Source organism: Syngnathus acus, chromosome 2 (assembly GCF_901709675.1).
Source record: "Syngnathus acus chromosome 2, fSynAcu1.2, whole genome shotgun sequence".
In the NCBI taxonomy this organism is placed as follows: domain Eukaryota; kingdom Metazoa; phylum Chordata; class Actinopteri; order Syngnathiformes; family Syngnathidae; genus Syngnathus; species Syngnathus acus.
The window spans coordinates 24,613,346-24,632,261 of record NC_051088.1 but is presented as its reverse complement, the minus strand read 5'-3'; the positions used below and the strand labels follow the sequence as shown (position 1 = coordinate 24,632,261).

Sequence of the window (18,916 nt, the reverse complement as noted above, 5' to 3'; positions counted from 1 at the left end):
ATTATTTATTTCACATACTCTTTGCAAAATCGAATCCATTTTATTGAGTGGCATACTACAGTATAACAAACTGCAAGTGACAGAAGAATAATTGGACATTCAGCCTGATACGTGACAAAACTAGATGATCATGCAACATTGAGACAAGTGGGGTTGTTGTGGTATGGGTTGAGGACTGTTTCTTCATTATGTACACAAAGCAGCAGCAGTATCTTTTCCTCTCACTTTGCCCAGAACCCTGGATACACACACACACACAAAAAGCCAATGGGGAATTTTAAATACAGGGCTTCAAATGTTATGTCTGGTCAAAACACAAATCAAAACAAATAAATAAATAGACCAAGAGAAGACAAGGTTAGAAGGTACATGTAGTCCTGTCACTTCTATGAATTGCGAAAGCGTGTACTGAATGGGAAGTGAGGTAGTACCCCAAACGATCCAGCAGGTGGTGCTGTACTTGAAAATAAAAAATGATCGTAACGTGCGCACATCCATCCGCTTTCATTTTCCCGATGAGTGTCGCAGAGAGCTGCGGTCAACGCCTGCCAGCAAATTCAGAACTTCTTTACCGCATGTGTTTTATAATCAAAAGAGTAGAAGAAAATTCATGTTTAAATAACTTGTCCCTGAACTTTGATACAGTGCTTTAGCTCCTGCTTGAAAAATTCTGCCTAGCAACAAATTTATGCCGTGGCTGAACCAAAGAATTTAAGCACTTTTTTTTTTTTTCTTAACATAATTTGCTTTAATCAAGCTGTAGCTGCAGTTTTATTATGATTTGCAAACCTTTTGTGATCAAAGCCCTGCGTTACAATCTTGTTGTCGCATTTTTAACGTCGTCAAATCTCACCTGTCAATTTGAGTTGCCCCCCCCCCTTTGCCTGTCGACTCATGGTAATATGAAGAGTTTGGCTGCGTGTCAGATTAGCGTGACTCATTTTTAGAAGCTGTCTACTGCAGTGCTGACATCATTCTCTGGCCGGCCGGCCTTCTCAAGGCTCTGCCACTAATCTCTTGTTTTCCCCTTGAGAAAGCCTCCCAAGTATGTTGTCGTCCACGGTCTGCGGTTCACACTTGGTATGAAAACACGCTTCTGGTAATGTGAGCTGATCACAAGCGGGCAGCCGGAAATACAGGTGTGAATGCATCCCCATACGCCGAAGATGCATTCAAGACCGGACGGGACCTCGGGGGTGTGACCCTCCCTATTTGTGGGACACGCGTGTCCTTGCTCAAAATGAAGGTCATTTTCCGAGCGCGTTTGTGTTCTGCATTTGACAGGACTGGTTGCACTATTTTAAGCGTGACTCAAGAAATGTGCCTTTTCCAAAGTAATACAACCTCTGAATATCAGGAACATTTTAATTTCTTTTCTTTAGCCTTTGACCTTACCTCTGAAGGTTGAAGTGTTGCTTTACTTGCTTCTTTCCTTATCCGACTCCAAAAGAATCACTTCTATTGGGAAAAGAAAATTTATTTAACGCACATTTTCCTCATAGTAATTTTGTCCCAATTGTCATAAAAGTGATGTTAAATGTCATTGTTATTCATTTATATATTTTAAATATAAAGATATATACCGTAATTTTCGGACTATAAGTCGCACCGGAGTATAAGTCGCACCAGCCATAAAATGCCCAAAAAAGAGAAAAAAAACCATATATATGTATATAAATCGCTCCTGAGTATAAGTCGCCCCCCCACCCAAACTATGAAAAAAACCGCGACTTATAGTCCGAAAATTACGGTACATGAATATAAAAATATATTTTTTAAAAACAGGTTAATTGGCGTTACATTATTTCCTATGGGAAGGAAATATTACTCCAGTTTTCACGTCATTTCAGTTCTAGTCCGGATTAATCACGAAAATGGAGTTTTCGCCTATATACACAGAAGGGCGCTGATGTCAGCATCGCATACGTACGTTTGACTTCCAGTTTGCAGGAGACTGCGGCCTCTCCTTGATCGTTCTTGGCTCTGCAGGTGTACACGCCGCCATCAAAGCAGCATGGCTTGCGGATCTCCAAAGAGCAGATACCTTGGTTGGAGAGCTGACGAAACTTGGGGTCATCACCGATCACCATCTGGTTCTTCAGCCATTCGATTTTAGGCTGTGAAAAAAACAACAATGAGCTTCAGACATTCTGGAGCTCCATCGGCCCTTCCTTAAAACTTTTCCTGACATCAGATATGCACCATTTTGGGTTTCAGAGTGCATTTCTAGTGAAAGTCTGACTTCAACCAGGGAAGATCCCGCTTAAATGACGGCAAAGGTCGCGCTTCTTCCAACTGTTAGCAGTGGGTGACTAAAATAGCAACTTCTCCCAATGGCATCCTCACATCAGGACAACAGACAATTCGCTTATCTTATCATTTGTGTCTTGCCTGCTCAGCTTCCAACACACTACATCTCCATTTGTGACGGGTCATTATCAGAGCGAGCAGGACATGCTTGGGAACTCCAGTAGAGCTGTGAATTGAATAAGACACAAACACATACGGCGGGTATTTGAAGCATTGGCCCGCCTTTGTGTTCCTGTAGTCTGTGGTGTTTGTCTTCGCTCAGAGCCAGCAGGCTGTGTTCTAAAATCCCAGTCGGATTGGTCTAAGCGCCACCGGTATGAGCTTGCAAATGTTGTCCTTGGTGAGAAGCCAAGGACAGCTCAAACACATAATTAGCCACATTTCCACCGTAGCCTGTCGCCTAAGCCGGCCGCGTCAGGCTGTAAAAGATATGTTGAACCAGAACGCCAGCATTGTGAATACTAGACCTAGATGTCTTCAAATTGAAGTCAGAGCAAAATGTAAACGCCCTTTGGAACCAAATTTGGACGTTTCAACTTTTCACCAAATATTGTAGTCAACCATTTAGCATCTTACGAAGCCTCCTATGATCGTTTAGGAGGCTGAAGCTAGCATAGAGGTTCATGTTATCGTCAGAGTATTGAGACATTTCTGACCTTGGGACTTCCACGAACTGAGCACAGCAGTTTGGTGGTGTATCCAACGGTCGCGGCCCGGTTGCTAAGCGGTGTGGTGAATTTGGGCGCCTCGCTGAAGTCATGCTCATGGTATTCAGGAGGCTTGTAGATGATGCCTGAGAAGATAACTAGTGTAAGAGAAGAACAATACCAATGTATTCATTTTTGCCAAAGAGCTAAGTAGCGTTAGCTTGAGCTTTTATGCTATAAAACGTGCTACAGTAGCTTTGCTAACGTGAACTGCTTAATAAAATAATCTAAAATTTGCTAACTGACAAAATACACCTTTACCAATGTTTTTTTTTATTTTTTTATTCAGATTAGATGAAGAATTTTTAAAAGTGTGGTTGTGGTTTTAAGGCTGGCCAAAGACATTTTGTATTTGCCACATATTGTTGTAGCGGACAAAATCAAGCATTTTTGCATGGGCAATAGCTTGCAAGATTTCAACACCTGGTTGACTTAGCTCCTCTCCACTCAAGTAAAGGACTGATATCTCTATCAATAGAAAAATTACAAATATAATATATTCACATATATAATGTATAATAAAATATATTAAGAAATTCTATAAATCTGCTTTTGTACAGTCATGTTTTATATGAACTTTGTTATTCCCAACAACTGCCAATATATAGTTAACTTAGCTTTGCTATGCTAGCTTTGTCACGAGCATCTAAATTTACTCCCGCGGTAGCTGTTGTCAGCTTATATTAAAATAATTGCGAAGGACTTCTCAGCCCCTGGAGTCTTTAATATAACAGCCACACACGTTTTGCAGCTGATTAAAATAACAGCACCGGAGTGGCACGTGGGCACCTGTCTTCTGGATTATGGCCACGTCCTTGGTGACGGCGCTCTTCTCACTGATGCCCACTTTGTTGACAGAAAACACTCGGAAGAGGTACGAGTTTCCCATAATGAGGTCAGAGATGGTGGCGGTAAGCCTGTGGTAGTGTTCCATCACGGTGAACCATTCCTGAATCAGAATATCCACTTGTTTACATCAACACCCTCTTTGCGTGGTTAGCTCGTGTGATCATACCCCGGTCTTCTTGTCGGCCTTCTGGACAATGTACCCAGTGATCTCCGTGTTGCCATCGTCCTTGGGAGGAGTCCATTCCAGCGCGGCGTTGAAGCCCCAGCAGTCTACCATTCTTGTACTGCTGGGAGGACCGGGAAGGTCTGTGACAGTAGAATCAGTTATTTCTTTAATCATTCTTGAAACTCCATTGAGTTTTGAATGGAGATTCCAAAATATAAATGATCTCAAAATGGCATCTTGAAAAAGTCTTGCTAGCAATGTAGCTGACTCGGCGGTTCTTTAGGAGAACGTTTGCTCCACGTATGACTCACCAACAATCTGAAGGGTGATCGTGGCTTTGTCTTGAAAGCAGTCCACCTTAACTGTCATCTCATAAACACCAGAGTCGTCCCTCTGAGCACCGCGGATAAAGAGGATGCTGTCCTTGTCGCTATTCCGGAGGTTGACCCTTTTTGTATCCAAAGGCTGACCGTCTTTCAGCCAGGACACCGAAGGTTTGGGCTTGCCCTGTGGGATTATACGGGCAGTTGCGCAATGAGAACATGCCACAGAGAATCTGCAACAAAATATGCCCTTCTAAATGTGTGCTCACAAGGAACGGGATGACCAGGTTGATTTGCTCTCCAACTTTCTTCACAAAGCACGTGCGGAGGTTACGAGGAATTTTGATCTTCGGACGGTCTGCAACACACCCAAAATCTTCTTCCCATCAAATGACAACCAAAGTGAGGGTCAACCACATGACAGTGAGCGAAGTGTGTTTTCACAGCAGAGTGCCGGAGGGGTGACGCAGGCTCAAAACGACTGACACCTTCTATTTACGTCGCCCGACCAAGCTCCAAGACTGATGATGCAAGTTAACGACAGTTGTTAAAAGCTGACAACTTCATTTATAGAATTCACAGAGCAGTTATTAAATCATTTACAATATGCCACATTCAAAAGACCTTTTCCCCAAATTGGTTTGAGCATAAGGAAGAGAAAGTAACAAATCATCTCGTGACTCGAAAGAATAAGATTCAGCATTTTTCCAGAGTCATTAAGGCACGAATAGAAGAAGCAGCAGTCCCGTTATTGCCGTTTTAGGGATTAATACTGATTCTGTCGCCTCCATATCCATATGTGGATTGGAACAAGATCCACAATAATACTATATTCCTGTATTGATTTTTTTGAGCACACCTCAAGTTAATACTTTGTCCAGTATCCAGGCAGACACACGAAAGAGAAGATGACAGGCCTTAAAATAGTTTTGCTAAAGTCTTGGATTAGAATGGTATTTGATCCCTGAGAAGTATGATGTCATCACGTTCAGGTGATTCAAGCGTCATGACAACTGGGAAAGGGCAGCCATTTAAAATGCCGTTATTTGACAATAACAACAACAAAAAAAAGGTTGGATGCTTTGGTTTTAGGCTGACTATCAAGAACGGGCAAATATCTCCAGAGCTGAGAAGATCTTTAAAACCAGCAGGTTGTTTGACAGTCTTATCTCTGTAAACTATCAACACAATTTCCTTGGAGCATCTCACACCATTCCTGAACCAATTTGGCCTTAAGATTTGACAGCTAAGATTTCCGCTCCATGAGGTTCACCTCCACTTTTGGCCCCAGTGCTAATCCCTGAAAAGCAGTTCATTCCCAGCACTCGGGAGACATCCAATCAGTGTTCCCACAAATCATCCATCGTGTGTATTTGTTTCAGGAGGAACATCTATCTAGGATATTAGATTTAAAAGATACTGGATTTGGATTACAAATGCGTGTTAGGTGAGGACAGCGGCAATGGCACACAGCTGACTTTAACCTTCGCAAGCCGACCGCAATCCATCAATTAGGCTCGTGTTTCGCAGCGGCAGTTCTGGTTTCATGACCGCATTTCTCCACTAAATGTTCTTGTTTGTTTGCAGATATTTGAACCCCAAGCAGGAAATGTGCTCAGCTGCCCTTCAGAGCCGATAAGCGGGACATGTTTTACTGTAGAGTGCTAGCAAGTTAGCTTAGCCACCTTCCTTCATATTTTCACATGAGCGGTTTCCAATATCAACAAGTGTTTTGTGCTTTGTAAAACTCGACTCGCACGCATTCAGAGCTCCTTTGAAGCGGAGCACTTTGCAAAGGTGGCAGCTACTCACCGAGCACCTCGCGAATTGCCACGGCCTGCGCCAGCGTGGCCGGCTCACTGCGGCCGCCGGCGTTTACGGCCACCACGCGCACCAGCAGCAGGTCACCTGCTGTCAGCTCTTTGATGCAGTAGCGGGTAGCCGGGGTCAACTCCTTGTTTGCCACCACCCAGTCTGGAGCTAAAGGGACACCAAATTCAGGGCTGGGTTTAAAACATGAAAATGATGGAAACTAGTAGAATAGAAATGCAAATGATGCTATTTAGTGGATTGTTGATTGACCAGAAGGGCTGGGCAAAATTATTTTTGTGCTTTTGTCTCAAAATTGCAGTATCTCCACTTTAATGAGGCTGCTGACATGCATTTACAAACATGATACGGATGTTAGTGGGTGAACTTACTTCCATCTTTGCAGTATTCAACAGTGTAGCCATCTAGGCCAGATTCTCCGAGGATCTCCGGTGTCTTCCACTTGACGGTGAGGCTCGTGTCATTCACGTCCTCCACAGATACTTCCAATGGCGCACTGGTTGGAACTGAAAACAAACAACCGCATTCATCGGAACAATTTGGAAAAATCGCTTCTAACACACCTCCAGTGAATCAGCTTCGCAAAGCTTCAAGCAGCACACCACCGAGTAGGAGTTACCTGAAGGAGGTGGGGGTGTAGGAGCCTTGGGTGGTTCTTCAATTGGAGGAGCAGCTTCTGCTGGAAAAGCAGGAGGATAACATGATGGACAGGAGCTAGTTAGTTTGAATTTCTTTGCGTTGTTTACCGTCCGCAGGCGCATCTGTAGCTGGGACGTCGCCTTCAGGTACGCTTTCAGCAGCTGGTGAGAAAAAGTCGTCAGGCAAAAACAGTGACTTTTTGTACAAGTTTGATCCGCAGTAGACGAGACCTTCTGCTAGAAGGCCAAAGAAAATGTATTATTTTGGTCATCCACTGCCACTATAGACGTCAAATATCCATTTCTAACCGGTGGATGAGTTAATGTCGACGTTTGTGCATTTTTATTTACGATACATTTGTATAACAATTGTTGACAGTGTCAGGAATGAGTTGAGCCAGGGCGACCAAATGCAGCTTGAACCAGGGAAAGGGAGTTTGGGGAACCCAAGACACAAACGGGAGAGAGACTCACGGCTAGCAAACAAACAGACCGACCGACCGACAGAAGTCCACTTGGACAAGGCTAAAATTCTGACCGTCAGCCTCCAGACAGACCGGGGGAAAACCAGACGACAGGAACAGGAACACTGGGCACGGAACAAAACAGGAGACACCCAAAGGGAGAAACACACGGGCAGGGTTTAAATACACAAGGTAACAAGATGAAGCAGGTGACAGACTTTCCGAAAACGAAGGGGTGTGGCTGAGCCAAGTTGCCGCCCGAGCGTCTCTGGCACGGCACGTGACAGACAGGTTGTTTGTCTCTTATGAACCCGTTTCCATCCCACATTTAATGGCCTTCCATGGTACCTGCAGCATTTATTTGTTCCGTAGCGGGACTGTCCTCCACCGGTGATTCTTCTCCTTCGGGTGCGGCCTGGGCGGGCGTCTCCACCGGAGCAGGCTCGGCTTCAGCGGCCGGCGGGTCAGGCTCCGGCACCTTCTCTGCCGCCTTCTTGGCGGGGTTCTTTTTAATGGGTGCGGGCTTGCTTGGCATGGTGCTGAGAGACAGCCGGTCGTGTGGATGAAGGCGCCTGGAAGCTCAGGGGTCATTTATAAGGACTCCTGAGCTCGGGGACAGTTGGACTCCACCCATTGCCTCACTTGGATGTGTGTGCACTATGCACCCCCTTCACTCACACGTTGTCACAGCCATAATGTGGGTTCAGGGCAAGTCAGATTGAGCAGCATAAATATATATTTTTTCCCCATTTACAGCAAAATATATATAGATATATACTATACATTTTTTTTTTTTTTTTACAAAAAAGCCTTGCTGTACATGGTCATTTGTTTTACTAACAAAAAGGTGTACATGGTCTTTTTTTACATGATTTTTTTTTTTTACTAAAAAAGCTGTACCAAGGTCTTAATTTTATTAACAAAAAAAAAACCTTCCTATGAATGGTATTTTTTTAACTTAAAACTAGACATGGTCATTTTTTAACTAAAAAAAGCCTTACTATCCAATTTGAGATTGTAGGTTGATAGCAGCACCTGGATACTAGTGTGAATGGAATGGGTGAAAACAATGAGAGAGAAAAAAAAAAAAGAAGAAAATTTCAATATGCCAGAGGGTAAGAGCTTGCAGCAACCTTTTTATTTTTTTGATCGAGGGGAAGAAAAGAACTATGAACCTTTCAATTTTGGAACGATGAACTCAGTTCATAAAATGTCAATAATGAACTACAAAGTGAACAAATTTAAAATTTGAACTAGTCGGCGCAGAAAATGAACTTTCTTAACACTGATACATAAAAACCCGCAGGCACGAATATAGCTCAAATTCATTTACAATCGTTACAGTTGATAACGATAAATAAAACAAATAACTTGTCTGAAAAGAATGATCCCTGCCCTTCAAATAAAGTCCATATACAAATGTGTCTACTCAGGGCCAGTGCCTGGCATGTGCAGCACCACACCCCAGGGAAAAAAAGTTCAAAATAAATAAAATGTTTTCTATTGCGTAATGGCTTGTCAATCACGAGTGCTCGTAGCGTGAAAGTCTGAAAGTCCCCCTTTGCCGAGACATGAAGAGGAAAAGATCAACACAACAAAATAAAAGGGAAGACAGCTTTATTCTTCATGAATATGCTTCCAATTTGAAAATGTCAATATAACCTTAAATGTAAATATGATTTATTATATGTAGCAAACAAATACTTAACTTAAAACAGGCACGCTGGGGGAAAAAAAAAAAAAAAGTTGCCTCTCAAGTGGACAACACGTCACAGGTCTAAAAACCAAACGTAGAACTTTGTTGTCCGGAGCTCGATGTAATGCGGTTACGGGAAAATGCCGTACAAACTTCAGCCCGCTTTAAAATCAGAACCGTTCGCATTTTCATTTACACTCTTTTTCAGGATTGTTGTCGCAGATGCACTGGCTATTTACAGTGTGTACAACTGTGATGTCATGTACAAAAGAGAAATAAATATTTACAAATATTTGCATAAGAAAAGGTTTTTAAAAACAAGGTGAAAAGAGGAACGTTTTCTTTCCTTTTTTTTTTCTTTTTTAACAAACGCGATAGGTCCAATCAAAGTAAGAGCTTTGGGAAACACGGAAAAATGGCAACATTATGTCATCTGCAAACATTTCTTCAACTACTTGTTTGTCCAGTTTTTCCACACTCATGAAATCACACACGTCTTAGCAGCCCATTCGTCTTCCACCTGACCAAGCAAATGTTCGAATCATAATCGTGATGAGCCGCGTCTTATGATAACTTATTTTAAATGGAGGCCTCGGGGTGGTGCATTCAAGCGACACAAAGGCGGTTGGTTTCAGGCCAATCGGGGCTTTCAGGCACAGGCAGACGTAGGCATCGCGTCTCCAATTTACGTCAGCACCTTGTTTGCAAAGTACAAGAACATGGAAGGAACATTGGAGGGGGGGGGGGGGGCACTTCCTTATGGTTATCATAAAAAATGGGCTAAAGAAAAAGGAGACTTCCAGTTGTTAATCCGTGAAAAAGAAATGTCAAATGTCTGTGATGAACAAAGCAGCAAGAGCGGAAGCACTCGTTTGGTTTTGTGACTCCACGTATGAAATGAGACAATATTTGCTGCACATGGCTGATTATTAGTGAAGATGATTTGGTACAAAATCCTACAAAAGATGCATCTATCACAAAAAAGAGTTTTCAAACGGTAACAAGAATCGTCTGGGTGACATAAACAAGCACTTTTTTGTTCTGCGCATGTTTTGATTGACGCTGTGGTGTGGAAGCAGCAGCTGCTGCCACCTAGCGGTATTACTGCTTAACTGCAAGATTCTCCTTTGACACGTTCAAGTCCAGTTGTCACAAATTGGAAATAAAGTGCAATTTTGGCGTTGAGCAAGCACCCAGAATGGGGAGAAACACAAGTCCGGACTGGTCTTCGTGCTTGTGGAGGGAAAAAAAAAACGTCTCGTGATCGCTCCGACTTGCAAAGTTTGTTTTTGCTGAGGCAAGGTATTATCGTTGAAGTTTCTCCTCAAAGTGGATGCGGGCTGCAGTCTCGCTCCGGCGACTCGACGCTGTTTGCCGACTCCTGCAGCTTCAGCAGCATAATCATCTTTGAACAGGGAAGGCACACAGAGTCGAGTTGAAGTTCTTGTGCGGATCTCATTGAGGGGAAAAACTCACCAAGGGATCGGACTCCAACGTGCTGGGCGGAGGCGTGTCTTTGGGGGGCTTCTTCTCTTCGTTGTGCAGTCCTATGCTTGGTGGCGGAAGGTGATGGAGTTTGGACTGGTCCTGCTGTGCGCCGGGCCAAGGGAGGGTCCCTCTCACCCACTCCACAGGATCCTCCCACACCGCCTTCTGGCCGTGCACCTGGACAACCAAACTCGTGAGCATGTCGGAATGACTGCACTTGTTGCATGCGCGCTCACCTTGATGCCGTCCTTGGCTCCTTCCTGAAGGTACGGTATGATGGAGTGGTTCCACAGGTCAATGAACCACTTTCTGAACTCGGACACTGACACGGGGCATGACAGGAAGAAGCAAGGACCTGATGTGGGAATGACACAATTGCTGGGTCACAATGTGGTCAGGTTTGTGGTCCTGTTTTTTTTTAATCCGTTAGTTCCACTGTCGACCACTAAACGGTGGCTTAGCGTTTCATTGAATGCCATCCTCTGTAATGGTGCATTTTACGTGTCTTACCTATGAGGAAATCTGAAGTGCTGTGTTTCTCCAAAAACGTGTGGAGGTGGTACCAGAGCTTGGGGACCCAGTCTAGAACGCAGAGGAGGTCCTGGTGCTGCGACGCGTCATGCTCTTTCTTCTGGTAGGCTTCCACAACTTTACGGTGGAGGTACCTCAAGAGGAAGCCATTGGCTGGCTCCACATTATTGGAGAAAGAAAGCATCCTGTGGACGAGGTGGCAGACTGATGTCAGAGGTGGCAAAATTAAAAGTCAAGTCAAATATGTCTTCACAATAACATGTTACTATGCTAACCTGAAGCTGAGGTGCAGTCCATGGTTCGATGACATCTTCACGGGTTGATTGGTCGTTCCGATGATGTAAGGACTGAAACAGCCACGCAAAACGTGTTTTACTTGCCAATCTTTCTTTGGCTTAATGATTCAACTCACCATTTATGATACTTGCAGGTGAGCGCGCCGTTAATGAGCTCGGTGACGACGGCGGCGTCACCGATGTCGTCGATGATCACGACCAGCGGATGCTCGCTGCAGCTCTGTCGGTCGATCTGATTGGCTAGATTGGACAGATACAATTGCAGCTCCTGCGGGAGCAAGTAACGGTGAGATGAAGCGTCATTTTCCTTTGGCCACTTTGTTCAACTATGAGCGAGGTTACCTTTTGCGTCTGCCGATGCATGTTGAAGGAGACGGTGGTGCCGCGGCCCATGAAGGAAGGCTCGCTGTCCCCTTCAGGCAAGTTGTTGTGGCTGCGCTGCATGAGGTAGTGGGCCAGACGCTGGGCCAAGTAAGTCTTCCCTGTGCCGCTGGGCCCAGAGAGGACCAGACGCCGGTGCTTTAGCAGAAGGCTGATGTAATGCAGCATCATGGGCTTGGGAATGAGGGTCTCGAATACCAGGGAGTCCACACTTTGTTCTTCAAGACCTGATGGGTAAATATAAAAGGGCATTTATTAATCCGATAAAAGCCAGAAGGGAAATAGCCCCGCCCCCGAAAAAAAAAATTTGTCGCAATGTAAAGTGAAAACATAAAGTGTATGTCTCCCTCTAGTGGTAAAAGAGGAATTGCGGAATTATTCAAACTGCATAAACAGTGGATTATGTTTCTTTTTAGTAGAGTTTTTTTTTTTTAAATTACAGTTCAGTTGCATTTAACTTTTACAGTTCAAATTTTACAAACTAACTTGAATTCAGCTCAAATTTGTATTTAACTTGCATGCGATACATTCTAATTGAATCATTTATATTTAACTATAACACATTTAACGAGCAAAATAAAGAAACTTTTCTACAATACTCAAATTGATTGAACTTATTGAATCTTATTCCCCTTTTGCCTCGTCAACATTTGAGCTCCTAACCTTTCAGGGTGACAAAAATGCGAGGCGGACTGCCACTGAGACATCGATGCGGTGAGGCGTGAGGTTTGTCTCCTCCTATGACCCTTAGTGCTCCTTGGCTCAGCTCATACATGTGCAGCGAATCGCAGTTGAGACCCAGGCTGGCTGTCGGGTCCACTTGAGTGAGGTACTCCTGAGCAAGAAAGAGCCCAAAATTGAGCAAAATCTAGAAAACCCCACAACAGAGACACCCAACATACTCTGAATGTCTTGGCTATCATGGAGTCCAGATAGGCCCATTCGGTCTTCTCGCCGATCGTGACTGATCCCAGGTAATGTTCCTGCTGCTGTTTCTGCTCCTACAGAAAGACAGGGGGCGCAATTTCTCAACTATTCAAAATGAAGCACGCAAAAAAACGTGTGTTTACCTCAGCTGGATCCGTAAAGCAAACCAGAACTTGCGCGCACACCTCTGCTGGCTGAGTGGATAAGCCTAACATGTTGCCTGAAGACATGTCTAAAGGACGAAAACAAATTCAGCATATCGGCAAACTATTAGGTACACTTGCGCAAGCCCTCAAGGGCCAGTAGAGGCCGCTAGAAACGGGTCAAGTTTGCGTGGCTGTCACTTGCCTGGACCTTTGGAATCATTCAGACTCAGGCTGAAGGACTTAGTGAGGGACATTGGCTGTCTCAGCGATGTCCCCAAGAAAGAGGCCAACCCCGAAGGCTGCGATGCGGATGAGGTGGGACCGTGACTTCCGATTTTCAGATGATCGTTCTCTGCTTTCAGGCTTTCCACTGTTGACTGGAATACAAGCGGGAATGAAATAAGACAAAAAGTTGCGTGGAGCCTCGTTAGGGGGACCAAGCCAACCTCCATGTTGTCCATAGCGTCTCGGAGTTGCTCCAGCTGATGAGCGGAATTTAAAGCCTCCAGTCGGATGTCTGTCAGCTCCCTCTCTTTCTCCCACAGTTCCGAGCGGAGCTCCGACACGGCCCTCTCGCCACCTTCGTCCTCCTCGGTGATCCCGATGATCCTGGAACGACCGCGACGGGTTTGTCAAAATGAAATCAATCCCGAGTTTCGACGTCAACTCTTACTTTGAGGAGATGTCGGACGTGGACGTTTTGAGGGACACGTTCTCTCCTGAATCCGCTCCTTCGTGAAGCATCTTTGGTGAGTTTGGAGCGGAGGAGTCAGGTGTGACTATTTCTTCAATGTCTGAGCAGGTTTTGGCGCCTTTCTTAATGCTGAAGGCCTTGTTGAAGGAGCTTCTCAACTACAGAGAGACGGACGGACGGATGGGTCAAACCAAAAATGATGATCAAGTCATTCAAAGCAAACATAACAAGCTGTGTTCTTTCTTACCCAGCTCTTTTTCTTCTTCTTTTTGGCATCCTGGTCCTTCAAGCTGCCTACACTTGACAAACTGGTCAGACTGTTGAGGCTGGAGATGCTTTCACACGAGTTCTGGCGACGCATACGCCCGTCTGAGGAAAAGCACGGGACTCATCAGAAAAAGTGCAGAGGAAGTCATCACAATCAATGTATTCACCTTTATCGTTATCTTCGTGGTTTAAGGCTACGTGTATGACGGCCTGCGCCTCATCATTTTTGACCTTCAGCGATTCGATGGTCTCGCGCAACTCCATCAGCTCAGAGTCCTGTGCAGAGGGGGAGGGGGGGAAAGATTCCTGTAGGAGGAGGAATGTCTGCTGTTTTTCTTGTAATAAAAACAAACAGTGGGAGGCTTGACCCTGAAAATGGGACGACTTCAAAGCTCAAGCCCCATACAGTGCTGCTTATTGTGCGCTCAAGTCATCCGCGGTGCACTGGAAAGCCGCGTCTCCTCGAGGTTACGGAGATTGCGCTCCTGGATGGACCGGCGCGTCGGCACCGACAACAAAAGATCGAGCCTTTGAGCGGAAGCAGCAAGGCGTGAAACGCCGCGAGAGACTCCTGGCATTTAAACACACAGCCGACAGCCAGCCCCGCCGGCTCGGATGGCTTTATTCACACTCTCTCCGTGCCCGTACGACGGGAGGAGAATGTCGGAATGCACACGCAAAATGATTGAGGCTTGACTGAGCTTTTTCTTTGACTGATCCCTTTTCCCTTGATCACAGTGCAAGTGCGGCGAGGGCCCCCAAGCCGCATTCCTCCTTGCCGCAGGCTGTCATTAAAGTCACCTCGCTGCACGCCGCCAAAGATGCTGACGCTGGCTCAGTGGCGGAGCTAGACGGGGGGGGCCGCGAGGGCACTGGTCCCCCCTGAAATATGCTTGGGTCCCGGCAAGCTAGTTCATTTACTTTTCTGATACATACAACTGGAAATCATGCTTGTGTGTGTTGTTGGTTACCTTCTGCTCGTGACTTATCGACAGGCTCTGCAGTCGGGTTGTCATTAAGGCAAGACTTTGCTCAAAGGCGGCCACCAGGTTTGCCTGTTTGAAAAATATCAGCATCAAAATCAAAATGCTCATTCTCAAGGTCAAACATCAAGTTTTCCCTATTTGATTAATTTAGGGTTTGTCTTTCCTGCATTTTCAACAATATGGACTTTACAGAACTACCTGTGCCTTGTCCCCCAACTTAAAGGAATCAGTCCATTTTGTTTTTGGAGATAACAATTTCTTTGCTTTGTTGTTCTTACTAACATTGTTTGTTTACATGTTGATCATTTATATTTGAAAGTTGTTCCAATTAAAATGACAGCTTTCGCCTCCAAAATTACAAATTGGATTTTTTTTTTAAACAGTGTAAATACTAAAGTCCGTTGGCTAATGTGTGATACACAGTAGAATTTTTTTTTTTTTATTTCGAAAAAAATCATCTTGGGTGTAACTTACATTGGCTGACAACTGCGTGGTCAGATTTGACACCTTTTCCTGGGAAGACTCCAATTCTCTCCTCAGCTTTCGAATTTGCTGAAGGGAAAGAAAAAAACATGTTTTTTCCAAATATGGCTCAAACACAAACACAATTTCAATTTCTTCACATCACACAACAGGGAAAGGAAGGGAAGTGACAGAGCAGTGGAAGCAACACGCACCTCGCCCTGTATCCTTTCCTCTGCCTTTGGATGCAGCGGGAAGAAAAGTGGAGAGGTTAGCAAAAGACGGGGCATTCTCCAGAGAAGGAAGAGAGCAAAGGGAGAGGAAGAAGAGGAGGAGGAGGAAGAGCCGACTCATTTGTAGCTACCTGCGAATGAATGGCATTGCCACTCACTGACGAGTAGCTTGACGAGGCGTTGGACGCCAAAGAGATCACAGACCCGTGAACTGAAAATATCAATTGCAAAGCAATTAAAAAAATGAATAAATACAAATAAATAATGAATTTAAAAATATATATCTAATATGTTGTCTTACCTTCATCATTCATCTCCTTGTCTCTAAAGGATCCAGAGCGAACCATTCCTAAACTGCGGGGCCGTTCGGCCAGCGATAACGTGCTTCCAAGCGGAGACGCCACGTAAAGCTCGGTGGACGCGTCTTGTGTTGGGATGCTGTTGGACCGAGTCATCCTTGGAGGTCCACCAAGCGGGCTTGGCACTGGCGAGGTGGGAGATGGTCACTTACACATGAATGGCCATGTTTGCATGTACGATAAAAATGTCAATTGCGAAAGCAAAATATTTGGCACAGCTTCTGAGATCGATCTGGATTGTGCAAGTGGTTGCTGAATTTGGGCAAATAGCGTATCAATACAATATATTTGGAAAATAAATGACTGAATAAATCAAATGAGCTAGACACACCTGTACTGTTAACGGTGGAGCGGTGCAAGGACGTCGTCGGCGAGGAAGACATGGGAAGAGTGAGCGAGTCGCTCATGCTGAGAATACTATGAGAGTGTCTCCTCTCTCCTTTCTCCTTTCCATCACAGTCAACATGGGAGGCACTGCTGAAACTACAGCGAGAGGACAAAGGCGCTGCCGATGAGTTCATTCGTCAAACAACGGAAATGCGTTTGAAAACAGTTTTAGCAGATTAGCTTACCTTAAACCTTTCTTTGGCAGAGTGTTTCTGTCCCTCTGACAACTGAAGGAATCAAACAATAACATGACGAGTAAATCTTGGATTGAACTGGTAACTATGACTTTGATGACAAGCCCAACATTGTTTTGAAATGAAAAAGACAAGGACAGCTTCACAAGCAGTGCCACAGCTAACCTCTAGATGGCGCTATATTCCAGAATACTTGATTTAGTCTCACCTGTCAGTCTCTGTCATGGACACTTTATTCCCAGAGCTCCAGCTAGCCGGGGGCCCCTTGTCGTCACGTCGCTCGTCTTCTCTGGACTGGCTGGAGTTGTAGCTTCTCACCGAGTTCTCCCGCCCCCTCTGCTGCAGATCGGAAGCCACGCTCATCTGGAGAGGCAAGGACTCCATGCTGCGATGCAGACCAGACATGCGAGGGTAGAGCAGGGGAGAGGTGCTCCTGACGCCGCCCTCCAGCCCGAGAGAAGTCACTTGCCGAGGCCCCAAGCCGAAGCCCGAGACGGAGAAGCAGGCCGAAGAGTTGACGTTGAGCAAAGGGGCGGGGCTGGGGGTGAGGCGGGGCCCGCTCGTGGAGTTGGCTAGTTCTTGAAGCTTTGAGTAAGGGGGGATCTTCGGAGGCAAGGAGTCCGGAGCTGCGATGACCTCCGGGTTGTTGGAGTTCAGCTTGTCCAGATGGGAAACTGACAGAGGCTTGGTCAGGCCTCGCGAGCCAGGCAGTCTGGAGACAAAGAAACAAATGCACAGTCACGCGTAGGAATTCCATTTTAAAACTCATAACTTTTATTTCTTTACTTTGCGTTGAAATTTCTGCATTTATGTCTGTATTTATTTATTTATCTATCTATTCATTCATACTGAGGCATTTTGTTTGGTAAAATATGTACCGTAATTTTCGGACTATAAGTCGCGTTTTTTTTCATAGTTTGGGTGGGGGGGCGACTTATACTCAGGAGCGATTTATATACATATATATGTTTTTTTTTCACTTTTTTGGCATTTTATGGCTGGTGCGACTTATACTCCGGTGCGACTTATAGTCCGAAAATTACGGTATACATTTTACAGTATGTCATGTCCATATATGAAGTCATATTTATGAATTAATGGTTGGGTTCAGCAACAGGTGATTTTTTTTCCTCAAATGTCATAGCTATATATTTTTCTTTGATTGGGAATCATTGCTTGAGAGTATAAAGCATCTTAAGCACCTGTGTGAGTTTGACGATGACAGATCTGTGCTCTTGCCACTGGGAGGTCTGAGCCCCTGCAGCCTCCCTCCTCCGTTCTCCGTAGCGGCCTGCGCCCGAGCGGCCTTCGAAGATCCGCCTCCACACTCCGAGTCCGACACCACGGCTTTAGCTTTGGCTCGCTCCTTCTCCTTCTCTCTGTCCGTTTGATTGACCGGACTCGGGATCCCCCGACTGCCCGTTTTAGTCAGTCCTACTGCAGGATTAAATCCGGTCTGCTCTTTGAGCCTCGGGCCCTGGAGGGGCGTGCCGGAAGGTTTGGTCAGCCCGGAGCCGGCGTCCACGGTGGCGCTCACCAGACGCGCTGAACTCGGCCGGGTTAGAGTCAAGGTACTTGTCTTGGCTGGGCGCGGCAAAGAGCGGTACTGGAGGGACGTCCTGGCATTTGGAGACAAAAATCCACTCTGGTCACTGTTGGAGACATCCAAACTGGTCTTGCGTCCGCCTGCTGCCGGTTTGACAGGAATACCAGATGTCTTGGGAACGTTGCCACCTGCACTCACGGCGGATGAACTATTATTTGGGGTGGGCTTTTTGAAACCAAAATTCCCTCCGGTGGATGGCCTGGCAAGACCCGATGGAGGTTTACGTGGCTCGCTAGGAGCGCTCCCATTGCGCTGCTCTTTCCCGGCGTCAGAAGACGAGCGCTGAAGGCTGGAGTTTTTCAATGCTAAGCGAGATTTATCGGAAGGCTTGGTATCTGTCTTCGCTGTACCTGTAGAGAGTAAAAAAAAAGAAAAGGCTGAATAAAAGTCTCTCTCATGCTGAATAATCCCCAGCGAATCAAATCAGGATGTGATCTTTTATCTGAACCCCGACAAGTCTGACAGCTGATGAAACCGTGCCCTGACTCACAGCCAGCGTCAGCTTTGCATGCTTATCATGCACTTACTCGCCTTTTCCATTCTGATCAACTCCGAAAAGAAAAAAAAGAAAAGAAAATCTTCACTTTCCAGTCATGTTTATGTGAGTGTCACAGCTGCGGTGATTCGGCTGTGGAAAACCACCGCTCACATTAGCAAAAGCGTGTCTGCGGCCGCTAACGTCCGTGGAACGTTGTCAAACAAAACTTGACGAGACATCTGAAGGAGAAAACTCCACGACTCACACTTCACGTGTGACCCCATTGGCAAATTAGTGCGACTGACATGAAAGTTATTAGGTGAAAAAAAGACCTTTATGAGTCAGCGAGAGAAATTGAAAGCTAACAATGCTCGTGCTTTCAATTGGTATCCAATGAGAGTTGTTAGAAAGGTTTATATACAAGACATTATTAACACAGTCAAAGAACTGCTGTTGAATGAGACCCACCGGCGTGCAGCCATCTGGAGTCACTTAACA

General features: G+C 45.4%; 2 protein-coding genes across 5 annotated transcripts in view; both read right to left on the bottom strand.

The window, feature by feature from the left end:
- Window positions 1-20: 20 nt before the first annotated feature.
- mybpha (myosin binding protein Ha) lies at window positions 21-7,973 on the bottom strand. 2 transcript variants are annotated; one of them, XM_037280788.1, is made up of 13 exons: window positions 7,636-7,973; window positions 6,932-6,985; window positions 6,805-6,864; window positions 6,557-6,691; window positions 6,168-6,335; window positions 4,625-4,713; window positions 4,344-4,539; window positions 4,033-4,172; window positions 3,807-3,966; window positions 2,967-3,103; window positions 1,931-2,117; window positions 1,396-1,458; window positions 21-238 (listed from the first exon to the last, which is right to left on the bottom strand). In XM_037280788.1, exons 1-12 carry the CDS (start codon window positions 7,820-7,822, stop codon window positions 1,418-1,420), a joined length of 1,554 nt encoding a protein of 517 aa, XP_037136683.1. In that variant the 5' UTR covers window positions 7,823-7,973; the 3' UTR covers window positions 21-238; window positions 1,396-1,417. The 2 variants fall into 2 exon arrangements, with proteins under 2 accessions (XP_037136683.1, XP_037136691.1); XM_037280796.1 differs by having other exon boundaries at window positions 6,805-6,861.
- A 914-nt stretch (window positions 7,974-8,887) lies between these two features.
- The window catches only part of LOC119135820 (neuron navigator 1-like), a 51,925-nt gene continuing 41,896 nt past the window's right edge, over window positions 8,888-18,916 (bottom strand). For 2 of the 3 annotated variants that reach the window (XM_037273778.1, XM_037273786.1), the window contains 24 exons: window positions 17,537-18,290; window positions 16,543-17,046; window positions 16,326-16,367; window positions 16,085-16,236; window positions 15,696-15,878; window positions 15,526-15,605; window positions 15,377-15,400; window positions 15,174-15,251; window positions 14,685-14,768; window positions 13,881-13,989; window positions 13,694-13,815; window positions 13,426-13,604; window positions 13,199-13,361; window positions 12,955-13,129; window positions 12,750-12,838; window positions 12,582-12,680; window positions 12,343-12,514; window positions 11,641-11,906; window positions 11,415-11,566; window positions 11,278-11,349; window positions 10,982-11,187; window positions 10,708-10,826; window positions 10,460-10,648; window positions 8,888-10,388 (listed from right to left, as the gene is read on the bottom strand). In XM_037273778.1, coding sequence (XP_037129673.1) covers window positions 10,308-10,388; window positions 10,460-10,648; window positions 10,708-10,826; window positions 10,982-11,187; window positions 11,278-11,349; window positions 11,415-11,566; window positions 11,641-11,906; window positions 12,343-12,514; window positions 12,582-12,680; window positions 12,750-12,838; window positions 12,955-13,129; window positions 13,199-13,361; window positions 13,426-13,604; window positions 13,694-13,815; window positions 13,881-13,989; window positions 14,685-14,768; window positions 15,174-15,251; window positions 15,377-15,400; window positions 15,526-15,605; window positions 15,696-15,878; window positions 16,085-16,236; window positions 16,326-16,367; window positions 16,543-17,046; window positions 17,537-18,290 — 4,094 coding nt within the window. In that variant the 3' untranslated portion in view covers window positions 8,888-10,307. Of the gene's footprint in view, window positions 10,389-10,459; window positions 10,649-10,707; window positions 10,827-10,981; window positions 11,188-11,277; window positions 11,350-11,414; window positions 11,567-11,640; window positions 11,907-12,342; window positions 12,515-12,581; window positions 12,681-12,749; window positions 12,839-12,954; window positions 13,130-13,198; window positions 13,362-13,425; window positions 13,605-13,693; window positions 13,816-13,880; window positions 14,020-14,684; window positions 14,769-15,173; window positions 15,252-15,376; window positions 15,401-15,525; window positions 15,606-15,695; window positions 15,879-16,084; window positions 16,237-16,325; window positions 16,368-16,542; window positions 17,047-17,536; window positions 18,291-18,916 lie in introns of all 3 variants that reach the window. The other variant, XM_037273769.1, reaches the window with a different exon arrangement.